This window comes from Parasteatoda tepidariorum, chromosome 5, assembly GCF_982258835.1.
Source record: "Parasteatoda tepidariorum strain Cologne lab strain chromosome 5, Ptep-v5.0, whole genome shotgun sequence".
Lineage (NCBI taxonomy): Eukaryota > Metazoa > Arthropoda > Arachnida > Araneae > Theridiidae > Parasteatoda > Parasteatoda tepidariorum.
The window spans coordinates 24,106,360-24,121,739 of NC_141759.1; the positions used below are offsets into that span (position 1 = coordinate 24,106,360).

At 30.8% G+C, this 15,380-nt stretch overlaps 1 protein-coding gene across 1 annotated transcript in view; it reads right to left on the reverse strand.

Annotated features, from left to right (window-relative positions):
* The window catches only part of LOC107454041 (voltage-gated potassium channel subunit beta-2), a 299,430-nt gene that overhangs the window by 172,247 nt on the left and 111,803 nt on the right, over positions 1–15,380 (reverse strand). The window contains exon 2 of the mRNA XM_087163534.1: positions 13,512–13,619. Within this exon, the coding sequence (XP_087019660.1) occupies positions 13,512–13,555 (44 nt within the window). The 5' untranslated portion in view covers positions 13,556–13,619. The remainder of the gene's footprint in view (positions 1–13,511; positions 13,620–15,380) is intronic.

A 15,380-nucleotide genomic window follows, 5' to 3' on the forward strand; every position in this document is an offset into this window, starting at 1 on the left:
AATATCCAAATTTAGCCAAATATTAAGAAGCCAAAAACTAATATCTAAAAAACCGAAGTTCTTAGTATTTAAAAAGCGGGTCAATACATGAAAGTAACCAAAATTTTTAAAGATATTCTCTTTAAATATTTTGCATAGCTAAAACTCCCGTCAAACATAAAGTAATTTGACATTAATAATTTCATACGAAAAATATTCTATATAAATCGTCAAATTTATCACTTTTGGAGTAAACTCATTTTTTTCTTCATTTCTATAAACATTTCTATTGTTTAAATCTTTAATAGAAAAAATTTTTGTATCATTCTCGGAAGTGGTTCGGGTGAAAGTCCTGTAGATTTAGTCTGTAATCGTTTTATCTAGTTCAATTGCTGTTTGACCCCATTTTGTCTCCTTACAATTTGATTAACAACTGACAATTTGTCTAAATTTACTACTGCAGTACATCAACTATTTACTTTAAAGGAATGTAAGGAAATAATATCGAAAATCATTTAAAACTGTCATCAGTTTGCTATGTGAGTTTATGGTATTTGAAATTACGTTTAACTATCAGGGCTGCCAAGTATGACACTTTTTGCAACATATTTTATAGAGTGATCGACAATTAAAAAGTAAAGATTTAAGAAATTTTGAAAATTTCGCCAACATTTTAAAAGAGGATGAGCTAGATCAAAATGGCGTTTCATATGAACTTTCGAATCATTTACACGTAGTGGTATAGAAAATAACTTTAAATAAAATACTTTAAAACAAAACATAAAAACATATTTTAAAGCATAAATTTAGCTACTACTAGAAGAAATTCTCCCAAAAAGTGCAGAAAAGTCACCAGTCCTGAACTATTAAGCCTAATACTTTATAAATTACAGTTTAAAATTGAATCCATAATCTTACAGTTTAGTGGTGTGGAAAATAACATTTGGATCAAATTTACAAAACAAAGAATCATACTTTAAGATATAAACTTAACTACCACTAGAAGAAATTTTCCCCAAAAGTGCAGAAAGTCAGCAGCTCTGAGCTATTAATCCTAGTATTTTATAAATTATAGTTTAAAATTGAATCCATAATCTTACAGCTGAGTGGTGTGGAAAATAACTTTAGATCAAAATTACAAAACAAAGAATCATACTTGAAGACATAAACTTAGCTACAACTGGAAGAAATTCTCCCAAAAAGTGCAGAAAGTCAACAGCCCTGAGCTATTAATCCTAACATTTTATAAACTATAGTTTAAAATTGAATCCATAATCTTACAGTTTAGTGGTGCGGAAAATAACTTTAGATCAAATTTACAAAGCAAAGAATCATACCTTAAGACATAAACTTAGCTACAACTGGCAGAAATTCTCCCAAAAAGTGCAGAAAGTCAACAGCCCTGAGCTATTAATCCTAACATTTTATAAACTATAGTTTAAAATTGAATCCATAATCTTACAGTTTAGTGGTGTGGAAAATAACTTTAGATCAAATTTACAAAGCAAAGAATCATACTTTAAGACATAAACTTAGCTACAACTGGCAGAAATTCTTCCAAAAAGTGCAGAAAGTCAACAGCCCTGAGCTATTAATCCTAACATTTTATAAACTATGGTTTAAAATTGAATCCATAATCTTACAGTTTAGTGGTGCGGAAAATAACTTTAGATCAAATTTACAAAACAAAGAATCATACTTGAAGACATAAACTTAGCTACAACTGGAAGAAATTCTCCCAAAAAGTGCAGAAAGTCAACAGCCCTGAGCTATTAATCCTAACATTTTATAAACTATAGTTTAAAATTGAATCCATAATCTTACAGTTTAGTGGTGCGGAAAATAACTTTAGATCAAATTTACAAAGCAAAGAATCATACTTTAAGACATAAACTTAGCTACAACTGGCAGAAATTCTTCCAAAAAGTGCAGAAAGTCAGCAGCCCTGAGCTATTAATCCTAATATTTTATAAATTATAGTTTAAAGTTGAATCCATAATCTTATAGTTTAGTAGTGCGGAAAATAACTTTAGATCAAATTTGCAAAGCAAAGAATCATACTTTAAGACATAAACTTAGCTACAACTGGCAGAAATTCTTCCAAAAAGTGCAGAAAAGTCAGCAGCCCTGAGCTATTAATCCTAACATTTTATAAATTATAGTTTGAAATTGAATCCATAATCTTATAGTTTACAAAAGCAGTTTATATATATTAAGATTTATAACAGCATTAATAATGCATGGCGGCCAACTACTTTACTTTTTGCAAAATATTCCATAGAGTGATAGTCAATCAAAATCTACAGATTTAAGAATTTTCAAAACTTAAGTCATGTAGCTTTCTATCTGAATTTCCTTCATTCACATGTTGTGGTGTGGAAATTAACTATAAATCTAATTTATTAACCTTTCGCGCCGACTGTCGCAAATGCGTGCCAGCATAAAACCGTATAAATCAGTGCAAAAAGATAAAATTGGTAACCAAAGTAGTTCTTTAGAAGTTTATTTGTGGGCGGGGTTATAATTGTTTGATTTATTTAACTCACCATTACTTTAGTTCAAAATAACTTTGAACTAACAATGATTATATGTATGATTAAACTAACAATAATTAAAGTAAAAGCAAAGTAAGTCTGTCAAATTAGCAACGCCTACATTTAAGCTACCGTTTTTTATTTATTTACATCCTGATTCTGATTTAATACGAATGCTTTTATGAATCACCCGTCCCCAAGGGGTTAAACAAAGAAACATACTCTAAGACTCCAACTATTTGGAGCTGTAGAGAATTATTATTTTTCTTGTGGTAATTAACAAAAAAAGAATTTTTCGAAACTAAAAGATTTTCTTTTTAACAATGTATCAAATTTTAAGTACTTGGATATTCATCAATATGATCACACAGGGTTGCCACGGACAACAAAAAAATCCAAAAAGTTCTTGCAAATAAAATTTTATTATAACTTAGAATAATTAATAAAGTTTTATTATACGAGATTAAATCAAGCAACTTTTACAGCAATTTTTTTTCAGTTCACAAATGAAAGTGAACGCAGAGATTGATTTTAGTTCAGATATCAATAATTTAAAATCTAACTCACAGTGCTTGTTAAGATTGAATAATCAAAGAGATAATAACTAAATAAAAATTAATTGAGTTTCCACCATCACTTTTTACATTTTAGTCACCTGCGTCATTCCTGATCTCTTATACATACATATACAGGGTTATTCATAATTCCCTCCGGGGTTTCGAAGCGTTATAGTCAAAAAAGGAGACGAATATGAAAAAAAGAAACATATGAAATTATTCCGAAACTATTCAAGTTTTACTTGCATACATTACAGGTGTTCTATGTGTGAACCCTTGGTCACACGGCATACATCAATGCGATAGTACAGTTCCTGCCCGGAGGGAATTATGAATAACCCTGTATACATACATACATACATACATACATACATACATACATACATACATACATATATGCATGCATACATACAAACGTATATATTTGTAAAAAAAAATACTTTGTTTAGAGGTGGACAAATTTTTTGAAGTTATATTTCTTATGCGACTTCCAACAAGGTTGCGTTAAACGTTTAACGCTACATTTTTATTGGCCGGGAAATCACGTGGTAGGATCCAGTTTTCCCTCATTCATTTCCATACTGTTTTGGTTCTCACTAGCATAAAAATAATAAAAGTATTGTTTTTCTATAAATATTTTTTTAGTTTGTTTTGATACACATATAATTTAATAGGGTAGTACTTTTATTTTCAAATTCAGTGGATAACAATTGTAAAAAATGAGTGAAAACAATCCCACGGACAATGCGACGGATTTATAAGGTTATGGCAAGGTACGTCTCTTGTGAATATCAATTGATTGTTAGGTTTTCTCTTCTGAAATTACATTATGACGCATTCACATACATTATTAATACAAATACATTTTCCAGGGCGAGACGATGAGGCAACCACAAGCACTTTCACTGGTTCAAGGGGTCCACGAGGGAAAAATGCACAATATTAGCGTGATTACAGAGCACGGAAGCGAGCGGAGCAGCAAAAGGAGTCGTTGAATAGAACTAGTGATCCTTCTACGACGGCTGATTCTTCTACAATTAACGTCGCAGGTTGCGAAGTTTAACTTCTTCCGCGCGGAGGGACTCCAAGCACTATTTTTTCAAAATATATTTCTTTCAAAAAATTGAAATTTAAGTAAATATTGAGGTTTCGGAAGTTGTTTTTTCTCTCCAGTAATGATAGATGTTTCTGAAAGATGTCATTAAAATTGTATAACGGTAGAAAAACTCTTTTGGTAACGGTAGAAAATTAGATTGTTAATTCTAATTTCTTATATTATTGATGCCTCACTTTAACTACCATTAGAAAAAACTGTTTAAAAAAATACCAATTTGGTAGCAGTTTAAGAGTATGGTTATTGTCATGGAAATTAAATATTCCTTCTTAAATATTGTGAAACTGCAATTATTTTTTAAAAATTATTTTTATCGTGGATAAAATCAGAATATCTAAAAAGAACTTCTGTTGTATTTTGTTTGCTTTTAGAAACATTGAAATGTAAGTAAATACTAAGTCTTCGTAAGTTATTTTTTTTAAAGTAACGATAGATGTTTCTGAAAGATGTCATTAAAAATGTAAGTTTCCTACAAAGCATAGTTCTTTTCCGCCAAATAGATATTTTTTAATAAAAGACTCAATATTCTGAAAGTAAAGGAAAAGAATCTATTTGCTGATTCGAAAAACTTAAAAGGAATATTGGCTAGCATATGTAATAAAATTTTATTTCACTGCCCTTGCACTCAAAGAAATAATCATATAACAATCTATTCTTGCGATTATTATAGGCGAATCAATTACAATTTCTAATATTCTTGAAATTATCATTGAAGTTTGCACCCAAAATTATCTTTTGTTAATGATACATTTATGATTCTTAAATTTAACTACGAAAAAAAAAACCATTTAAAAAGAGGAATCAATCAATCAATAGAATTAAATTGCCTATTTTGGTGATTTATTTATTTAGCCCTTTCGTCACAAGCATCGTTGCTGACATTCTTACGATGTCTCCAAAGATGCCAACAGCTCCGGATTCGACAAAATGTTTTAAAAACGTTTGGAGAACTATAACAGAGGGTTCCCGCTGGTTTTGAAAAGTGGTAATGAAAATAAAACAAATGTCGACATTTTAATTTCAGTGTAACCACCACTAAAAATTGTTTTCCAAAGAAGTATGTATGCATGGAAATTCCAGCTTGCTAAACCACGCAACGATAAAGTGCTATATTAAAATAAGAAATATATTCTAGCATTAACCTAAATTTACTACCACTAGTAAAATTTTTCAAGAGCTGCAAGTATAATTGGAGAATTTCTGTTACATTTGCTACTTTTTTTGCCCCTTGGGGACGGGTGATTCAGAAAGCATTCGTACAAAATGAGAATCAAGTTGTATTTAAATAAAAAACGGTAACTTAAATGTAGTCGTTTCTAATTTGACAGACTTACTTTGCTTTTACTTTAATTATTGTTAGTTTAATTATATATATAATCTGCGTTAATTCAAAGTATAACTAAATAGTTTTATTTTGAACAAAAGTAATGGTGAGCAAATAAATCAAACAATTATAACTCCTCCCACAAATAAATTGCTAAAGAAATACTTTGATTGCCAGTTTTATCTTTTTATAAAGATTGATACGGTTTTATGCTGGCACGTATTTGTGACAGTCGGCGCGAAAGGGTTAAAGGGCTCAACATGGTTTAACGATAACCAAGTAGTGAATCAAATAAGCCTTTGAATTATTTAGCAGTTGTCAGGGAATTTTCTAACCCAAGAATCATGAGCCGTGGTGACTTAGGGGATAGAGCTTTCGTCTTCCAATATAAACGGGGTTCGAATCCCACCGATGGCTGGTCGATTCGAATTCCGCATACGGTTTCCACCGACCATAATGCTGATGTAGAATACCCTCAGTTGTAGACAGATCATGGGTTAGAGTTCCCTTGCGTCAGGTAAACCGTGGGAGGTTCTCGAGGTCTTCCTCTCCATGTAACGCAAATGCAGGTTAGTTCCATCGAAGTTCCATCCTCCACAAAGACAATTTTCTCCCAATATTTGATCCAGGAATTTCCTTGTCTTCTGGATCGGGTTCAAAATTACAAGGCTACGGAATTGAACATTAGTATTCGTAAACCCAAAATTGGGTCGAATGTTCAACGACGGTTGTAAAATAAAACCAACAATCTTACATTAAAAAACTAACATTCGAAAATATTTATCAGCTTTCCGGAGCAAGTTGGTAATTTTGCGTCTTGTGTGTAAGAGCAACGCCTCCTATCGTATAACTGAAAGCCTCTACACGGTTTTTTACAGGTAGTCCGATCAGACCACTATGAAGGATATCCACTTACCGAACGAGTCATTTAATACAGAATATAGTTAAAATAAGAAAGTGGTAGCAAATATATGACTAAAAATTTATTTTATTTATGAATATTATTAGTTTGCCTTATTCACTTGTCAACCACTACAGATTCAATTCTTAAATATATGTGATAAATATCTGTCAATTACTTTTATAAAAGGTTTTGGGTTCATGCGCACAACTGATTCACTTTTTAAACAGTCTGCTCGGACTACTTATAAAAGACCGTGTGGAGGCTTCTTGATGTAGGAGGTGATGGCTAAGCACTGTACAAAGTCTTTTTTTTCTTCCAATTTTTATATCTCCATTGTGCATACTATAGTATTAGACTTATATGCATACATAAAGATTCCGTAATCAATACAGTTCAGCCGCAGTGACTTAGGGAATAAAGGGCTCTCTAACAATGAGAGAACACGGGTTCGAATAGCAGCGACTGCTGGTCGATACGAATGATACTAGCACAATGATGACTTTAAATACCCTCAGCGGTGGATGGATCATGGGTTACTGTCCACTTGCTGTGAGGTTAACTTTGGAAGATTTTCATGGTTTTCCTCCCCATGTAACGCGAAAAAGTCTTCCACTAAGGCTAGTTTGTCCCAACGCTTGATCCAGGAGTTTCTTGTCTTCTGGATTGGGTTCAAAGTCACAAGGTTATGTAATTGAACAATGGCAGTCGTAAACTCAAAATTGGGCTGACTATTCAACGACGATTAAATAAAATGAAATAAATAAATAAATTCCTTTAACATATATTTTTAGACTTTTAAAAAAAATTAATGCACATTAGAAGTTGCAAATTTATATTTAAATGAGAAAGAGCAAAGTCTGACGGGTTTAAAAATATCATATAATAGGAATGTGTTTTAAATAATCTCTTTATTGCTTTTATTGCTCGAATTGCTTTTATTTTAACACTTTAAGTTCTTTTTCCCTTAGATTGACTTCGATAATGATTTTTTAGATTTTGATTCGAGTTGTAATGGAATATAAATTAACGAGTATCCACGAACATGTTTTATTTTTTTACCTCAATTCGGAAAATAATTATTATGGTCAATGAATAAGGAATCCCCTGCATTTGCATTCAAATCATCAATCCATTGTCGAGCTGCATTGTCTTTGTAAAAGAGTTATAATCCACGAAATTAAAATAAATTTTAATTAAAAAATGAATGCTATTTCCTTATTTCAATAAAATTACATTGCATTTCATCAAAACTTTTTACACTTCCTTGACTCTCGTATTTTAGTGAAACTAATTAGGAAACTTTGAAGAATTTTAATTTCACTAATTGAATAGCGTCACAGTTATGAACTCGCTTTCAAATTGTTTCCCAACGAAAAGGACATATTTTAAAGCGAAGTGCACTTCGCATTCACATCGCATAAGCAGACTAATACAGCTATTAAAGCTGAAGTAATGCAAGTTTCATTCTGTATTTTAAAGCTCTTAATCAACTATGGGATCTCGGGATTTATGTATTGTGTAACAATTAGATGCAAAATGATATATCGATGCAATTTCCATCGGGATTTGAAAGATTCGGTCGGAAGCTCCATGAGATTCACCATCGACTGAAGGTAGTTTTAATTATGCACTTGAATTAGGAGAAGATCATTGATGGAACTCCATTTTAAGCAATGTTCAAATTTCTGCAAGGAGTATAATGAAGTTTGAAATTTACTAAACACGATATTTTTACGTTTCTTATAGGTAATTGTGAATTTCTCGAAGTAGTTTAATGTAGTTTGAAATTAACTCCTTGCAGAAAGTATTTTAACACGATATTTTTATGTTTCTCATGGATTGTTTTAAATTTCTGCAAGGAGTATAGTGCAGTTTGAAATTAACTAAATACGATATTTTTATGTTTCTTATGGACTGTTTAAAATTTCTGCAAGGAGTATAGTGTAGTTTGAAATTAACTAAACACGATATTTTTATGTTTTTTATGAATTGTTTAAAATTTCTGCAAGGAGTATAGTGTAGTTTGATATTAACTAAACACGGTATTTTTTTCATTTCTCATAAACTGTTTTAATTTTCTGCAAGGAGTTTAGTGTAGTTTGAAATTAACTAAATACGGTATTTTTTCATTTCTCATAGGCTGTTTTAAATTTCTGCAAGGAGTATAGTGCAGTTTGAAATTAACTAAACACGATTTTTTTTCGATTCTCATAGGCTGTTTCAAATTTCTGCAAAAAGTATAGTGTAATTTGAAATTAACTAAACACGATATTTTTATGTTTTTCATGGACTGTTTTAAATTCCTGCAAGGATTATAGAATGGTTTGAAATTATTAAACACGATATTTTCACGTTTCTCTTAAGTTGTTTTAAATTTCTGCAAGGAGTTTAGTGTAGTTTGAAATTAACTAGACATGATTTTATTTTCGTTTCTCATACGCTGTTTTAAATTTCTGCAAGGAGTATAAGTGTAGTTTGGTATTACTAAACATGTTATTCCTACGTTTCTCATAGGCTGCTTTAAAGTGTATTATAATTATAAAATATATTGTCTTAAAGAAAACTAAAATTACTAAGAACACTAAAAGAAGAAAATTAACATGAACTTAAGTGGCATTTGCCCCGCCATCTTGGATTTTACGTAAAAATTTTATTTTGTGTTTTCTTGATATTTTTTGTTTTTAACGAACTTTTGATGTTCTTGTATTACCAGAGAGTACAATATCTCTCAAAAAAGGTAGACATCAAAGGAGTCACTATCTTAGATTAGGAGAATCAGCACTTGATAATTTTTAGAGCTCCTAAGGAAATTTCCTCAAAACTTTAAAGCAATTAAATGATGCGATTTGCAGTTTTGAGTAAGTAATTTAACGCTGCACATTTCCCAGTTTTCAAATTTTTTAAAATTCAATTTTATTACAGTTTAAAATGGGGAAAACTGATTTGAAAAACTTCAAGAATTCCATTAACATTAATTGCATCAAAACAAGGATACTTATCAAATTTCTAAAAACCGGCAACTGTATACAATACAACTACCTATCAATAACTGTTAATAGCAGAATTGTATTGGCATATAATTTTGTTAGAAAACATTTATATAGAATTTAATTTTTACGCTTTTAAAACGTAATTAACGCTAATTTAAGCTAATTAATGCTCTTTATATCTCAAATTGTGAATAGGTGGCGGCCTCGTACTTTACATGCATCGAAAGATACGGCCAAATAGAACAAATATCTATTTTCAGCTTATTTGTGAAAATTAAAAAAAGAGGATTAAAAGCATGCATCTATAATTTTCCCTCTCGGTTTCTTACCGTGGGAGCAATGCTGGGCTACTTAAGTGGACTCCATACCACGGCAGAAACTCTTCATTGAAAATGCTCTTTCATCTCCGTAACTAATTAAAAATTTAAAGTATAGAAAAAGTGAGTTCAGACAGACCTAGAGTGAGCCATGAAGTGTCAATTAGTGAAAAGAAACGTTCAAAATATTAAAATACAAACAAATTATTGGAGAGATTTTCTCCATTGCGTAATCCTAAATTATCTTCTCATAATTTAGTTTCATTTTTATGTTTTGAAAATTTCTTTTCGCAGTATTTGAAACATTGCGGCTTACTCCACGTTTGCCAGAACTCACTTTTTCTGTACTTTAAATTTTAAATTACTTATGAAGGTAAGAGAGAATTTGCGATGAAAAGTTTCTCCTCTGATATGGCGGCCTCTTAATAGGGTGCCCCTGAGAGAGTGGTCAAGAAATCTGCGCTTTTGATACCCGAATGACGAAAGTCAATATCCGGATTGGCATAGGAAAAAAACCCCCTAATGTAGTATTTATGGATGATTTCGTGTATTAATGACAACAACGACGCATGTGACATTTGTTTACTAAACATAAATGAAAGTAAAAAATGTTTTAGTACATTTTGTTTTTAAATTTGTTTTATGTATTTTTTTTAAATTTGTAATAAATATGCAACTAGCAATAATTTTTTTTTTGCATATAATTTTTTTTCTTTGCACAATAACACAATAATGACAAATATATGTTCCATTTACGAACATAGTAGAAAAATAGAGAGTTTCAAAACATCTATGGATGCAGGGAGGCTATTCGATTACCTATAATACAGCCTCAAGAAAATTTATAAATAAGATTTCCCATTGCTCATAACTTGTGAAATAAAATGGAATTTATATGCATGTAAAATTTGAGCTAAAAATAACGTGATAAAGATTTCTAAATTTGTCATACAGTTACAAATCTATATATATATTTCTCTTACATGGTGACAAAAAAAAGCCTCATTACACATCTCCGAATGGCAATGCTAGAAAATCGACCAATGATTGCCGCTAAAAATGTCACATGCCAAATCTAGCTCAGTTGGCTCAACATATAGCGCTTTTAAAAACGGAAACTGAAATAACAATTCAGCTGCCGCAATCTCATACTATTAAGCTAGGCAGAAGTGAGTAGTCTTTGTCGATAGATCTCTATTTTAGTATTTTGTCGAAAGCGCTTTTTTTCACGAATTTATATATTACGAGTTTATTTGACGATTTTTGATTTATATCACGAATTTATTTGTTTTATTGTTATTAGTTATTCACTGAAAAATGAGTCTCAGTCAATGAGTCTTTATTTGAATTTAAATTTATTTTAATGACTTAGTATTTACTAAAAAGATTTAATTTGTTTTTTAAAAAAAAGTTGTGACATGGATTTGAATGATTGTTTTGAATTCTTTTAATTTTGTGCATTTGCACAGAATTAAAAGTTAGTAGCGAGCGAAGCAAACTATATAAAATTGTGTAGCAATTTCGGGGGTTGGCGAGCGTTAGCGAGCAGGGGGCTCAGCCCACTAGTTTATAAATAATCCTTTAATTTATTGTATAAATGAATACAAATAAGCTTTGAAAACTGATATTTTCTTTAAAAGTCAAATATAGTTATTTGAAGTGAAACTTCTGATAAAGCGTCTCCAAAATTCACATTACAAATGTTACTCATCGAGTATTGAGAGATAAATATTTTTTTTTCACTTCCCAAATCTGCAACAACCAAAAAATACTACTGAGTTTTCTTTTCTTACTGTAGCATGTTCTTATTCATATCATCAATTTGAAGAAAAACAACCTTTTCTGAGAAACGAAATTGCTTAAACTCGTGCTTTTCTGTGAGATGCTTTTAAGTTAGGTTAGATAAACATGATGTTTGCCAGAACCGTGTTTAAGAAGGAATAAAATGTTCTTTCAGGTTGCGTTTTTTATTACCAAAGAAAGTTCTGTCCAATTTCAATTCTAAATTCAATTTATGACACTCGTTTTATTATGTTAGCACGTGTGGTTTTTTATATTCCTTTCACAATTGAAAACGAGTCAAGAATGATATGTAACGGCTTTAGTCGCGTGAATTTTATTCTATTTCGACGCGTTTTGAGCATTAAAGCGAAAGCAAATAAATACATGACTTAGAGCGTCAACGATGTTTAAGCAGAAAATATTGAGGAAGAATTCAAATAACTCGTTTTAGAATGCTTAGTAAATATATATATCAAACACATAAACTTCACTAGCATGGCTGCTAACTTGCACGGTCCTGGTGAAAACAAATTAACAGTTAAGCTAATGGTAAAAATTAAAATTAATTAAATTAATGAAAATTAAATTTAAAAAAATAATAGTCATATTTTAATGCATAAATATTGATTTTCGAAGTTTTTTAAAAAAGTACTTACAATCACAATCCATACAGTGTCTGTTAATTATTCAGTTATCCGTTAATTATTGGCAAAGTAGACTGATTTTAAGAATTCTCCATTCTTCCTACATTAATTATTATTTTATTTCCACTATAAAAAACTTTTCCAACCACCGTGGAATTTCCAGTAGTAAATAAACTGTAGCAAAAAACCCTAACAGAAAAAAAAAATTAATTGGTTTTTCTTCAAACTATTTTTCTTAATTTTTTAATGGTTACCGTGCATTTTATTGCTTTATGTTTTGGATTTAAAAGTATTAAACTCAAACTTAATTTTTGTGGTCATAAACAAGGTTTAGGCTCATCGGGATATGAAAAGAATGCTTACAAACTAAGTTTAAAGTGTCTCTTTTTAGAGTGTCTCTTCTAAGTTCAGAGTGTCAATTAATTTAACAATTAATTTTACGATATTACCCAAAGGACAGAGCAACGTGTGCTCAGGAGATTTTGCGATGAATGCTCAGGGATGGAGCGATCAGGAAATGTTCAAGGGATAGTACGATAAATGCCCAAGGAATAAAACAGTATTACGCAGGGAATCGAGTGATTAATGCACAGGGAATATAACGTATAATGATTAGGGGATAGAACGATGGCTCAGGGGATAGAGTGGTTAATACTCAGGAGATATAGCGTAGAGTGCTCAGATAGAACGATGGCTCAGGGGATAGAACGATGGCTCAGGGAATAAAACGATGAATGCTCGGAGAATAGAACGATGGCTCAGAAGATAGAGCGACTAATGCTCAGAAGATATAGCAAAGAATGTTTAGGGAATAGAGTGATTATTGCTGATAAGACAGAATGGCGAATGTGCTCAAGGAATTAAACTCATGTCTCTCTGAGGTGACCCAGGTTTGAATTCTAGTGCTGACTGGAAAATTCAAATTCTGTTCTCGACTCGCACCGACCAAAGTACGGACGTAAAATATCCCCAACGGTAGATAGATACGGGTAAATTTCATAATTTAAACAAAAAAAATCACCGAGGCTAGTTTGCCCTAATAATTAATCCACTGGGTTATGTTCAAAATTACAATGATATGGAGTTTGAAATTGACAGACGCAAATTCAAAAAATGAGTCGACTATTCAACGCCGATCGCAGTATAAAATGAGACATAAAAAACATTTTATCAGGTTAGAGATCACAGATATTATAAAATATTTTCTACAAAAATATGCACAGTATGCTGCCGTTGTAAAATTTTTGATTTTATCAACGAGGCCTCAATGAAACCAATTAATTCGAACATGCATTGGCCTTTTTTGCACCTGACTTATTTTTTTCCGATTTGTATGAAAAATAAGTTAATTATAGATTTTGCTCACCTGTTCTTCAAGTTTCCTTTGTTGTAGTCCGAGTCAATGTTCATGGAGAACACGCTGAGGTGTCTGGGGAGGGTGGATGAAGCATTCAGACAACTCAACACTTCTTACCTAGAATTACATCATCATGATTATTTAAGATGGGATGAAATGAAAAAAAAATGTGATAGGCATGCAAAAACACAAAGAAAAAAATTAAACATTTTATGAGAAAAGGAAACTTAAAAAAAGAAACGATTCTAGTTGAAAAATAAGAAATGACTTCCTATAATTTAGACTCAAAGACAGCAAAAATAATTAACTAAAGAGAAATTAAATCATAAAAAATGCTTAAACAAAATAACCAAAAAATATTATAATTATTTTTTTAAGTTACGTGTTATTCACAAAGATATTATAAATTTAATTTCTCAATTTATATACAGATGCACATAAATCAAAGGTATATAATGACGTAACAAAAAATAACAATAATAATAAAATTATTTAAAAATGCACTCTTAGTTGTGGAGTTATAATTGTGATTTTAAACAAATAACTTCAATTTCAATCAGACAATGCTTGTTTTTTAACGAAAACGGAACGTACTACACTTAAAGATTTATTTGACAATAAATAATTTGTCTAACTATATGTGAAGTCAGATGAAGAAAGCTTCAAAGCAAAAGAAAAAAAAATGGCGTGAGAAACATTAATGGTATCCATGTCGCGGCTTTCGAAATGATAAGTTGGCCCTAATGACCATTCAGTAAATAAAGATTTATTGTATTAAAATAAATATGCTTAAAATAGATGTAAATAATTAAATATACTTTAAACAAAATGAATCAGCAAAGGACGTGCCATTTTTAGTGATCTAATCAAATCCATTGCTCTTGTCATCCATTGTTTATAATTCTTCCTTTCTCAAGAACGAATATTCTCTTTATTTATCGAAATATGTCGCCAAGTCTGGACAATTCTGACAATTTCTGAGTCTAGATTTAGACGAATTCTGCACTAAGTGAGCACTGACCTCAGTGCTGACATTAAATATCCTCAGGGATCTTGGGTGAGAGTCCCCTTGCCATCTCGCTAACCGTCGGAGGTTTTCGTAGTTTTCCTTTCCATGTAACGCAAATACGGATTAGTTCCATCAAAGATTCCTCCCCGAAGGCAAATTTCTCCCAATACTTGATACAGGAGTTTCCTTCTCTTCTGCATTGGATTCAAAATTACAAAGATATAAATTTGAATATTTTGAAGTGCATGGCCGATTCTTTGCAGCGAGTAAAATTTTCTTAAAAAATACTTTTCTCAGAATTTTAGAATTTAAATTAATTTTGGGTAATAGGCTTAATGAATTTATTTTTATCAATCAATCACAGTCCCAGAAATGGTTTAACACCACTAAAAAAAATGCTCATAACAAAAAGGCTAACAGAGAGATTTCTCCCTCGTGAAACTTTCTGATTATATATATATATATATATATATATATATATATATATATATATATATATACTGGAGTAAATATTTTTATTGATAAAGCTGTTTAAAGAAAGTTTCTTTCTAAGTCAAAAGTCAAAAAAGAAATGGCCGGAAAGGGATTAAATGTGCTTCGAATGTACTTTAGTTCTCTTTATGAAGCGAAAGTTTCAATGCTGTGGAAGAGGATAATATACAAGTGAATGATTCTTGAAAGCAGAAACTGCAAAGTTTCGATAAGAGAGATACTTATCAAAATAGAAACACTTTTAGAGAAGAAATATTATTGGATAGAGGTTTCATATTTCTTGTTTTTTGTTTTATGCTTTCATGAAGTTAAGAACTAAGTTCCAGCTTATAAATCCCAAGAACGTTATTTCATCTCGGTTTATCCGATACAAAAAT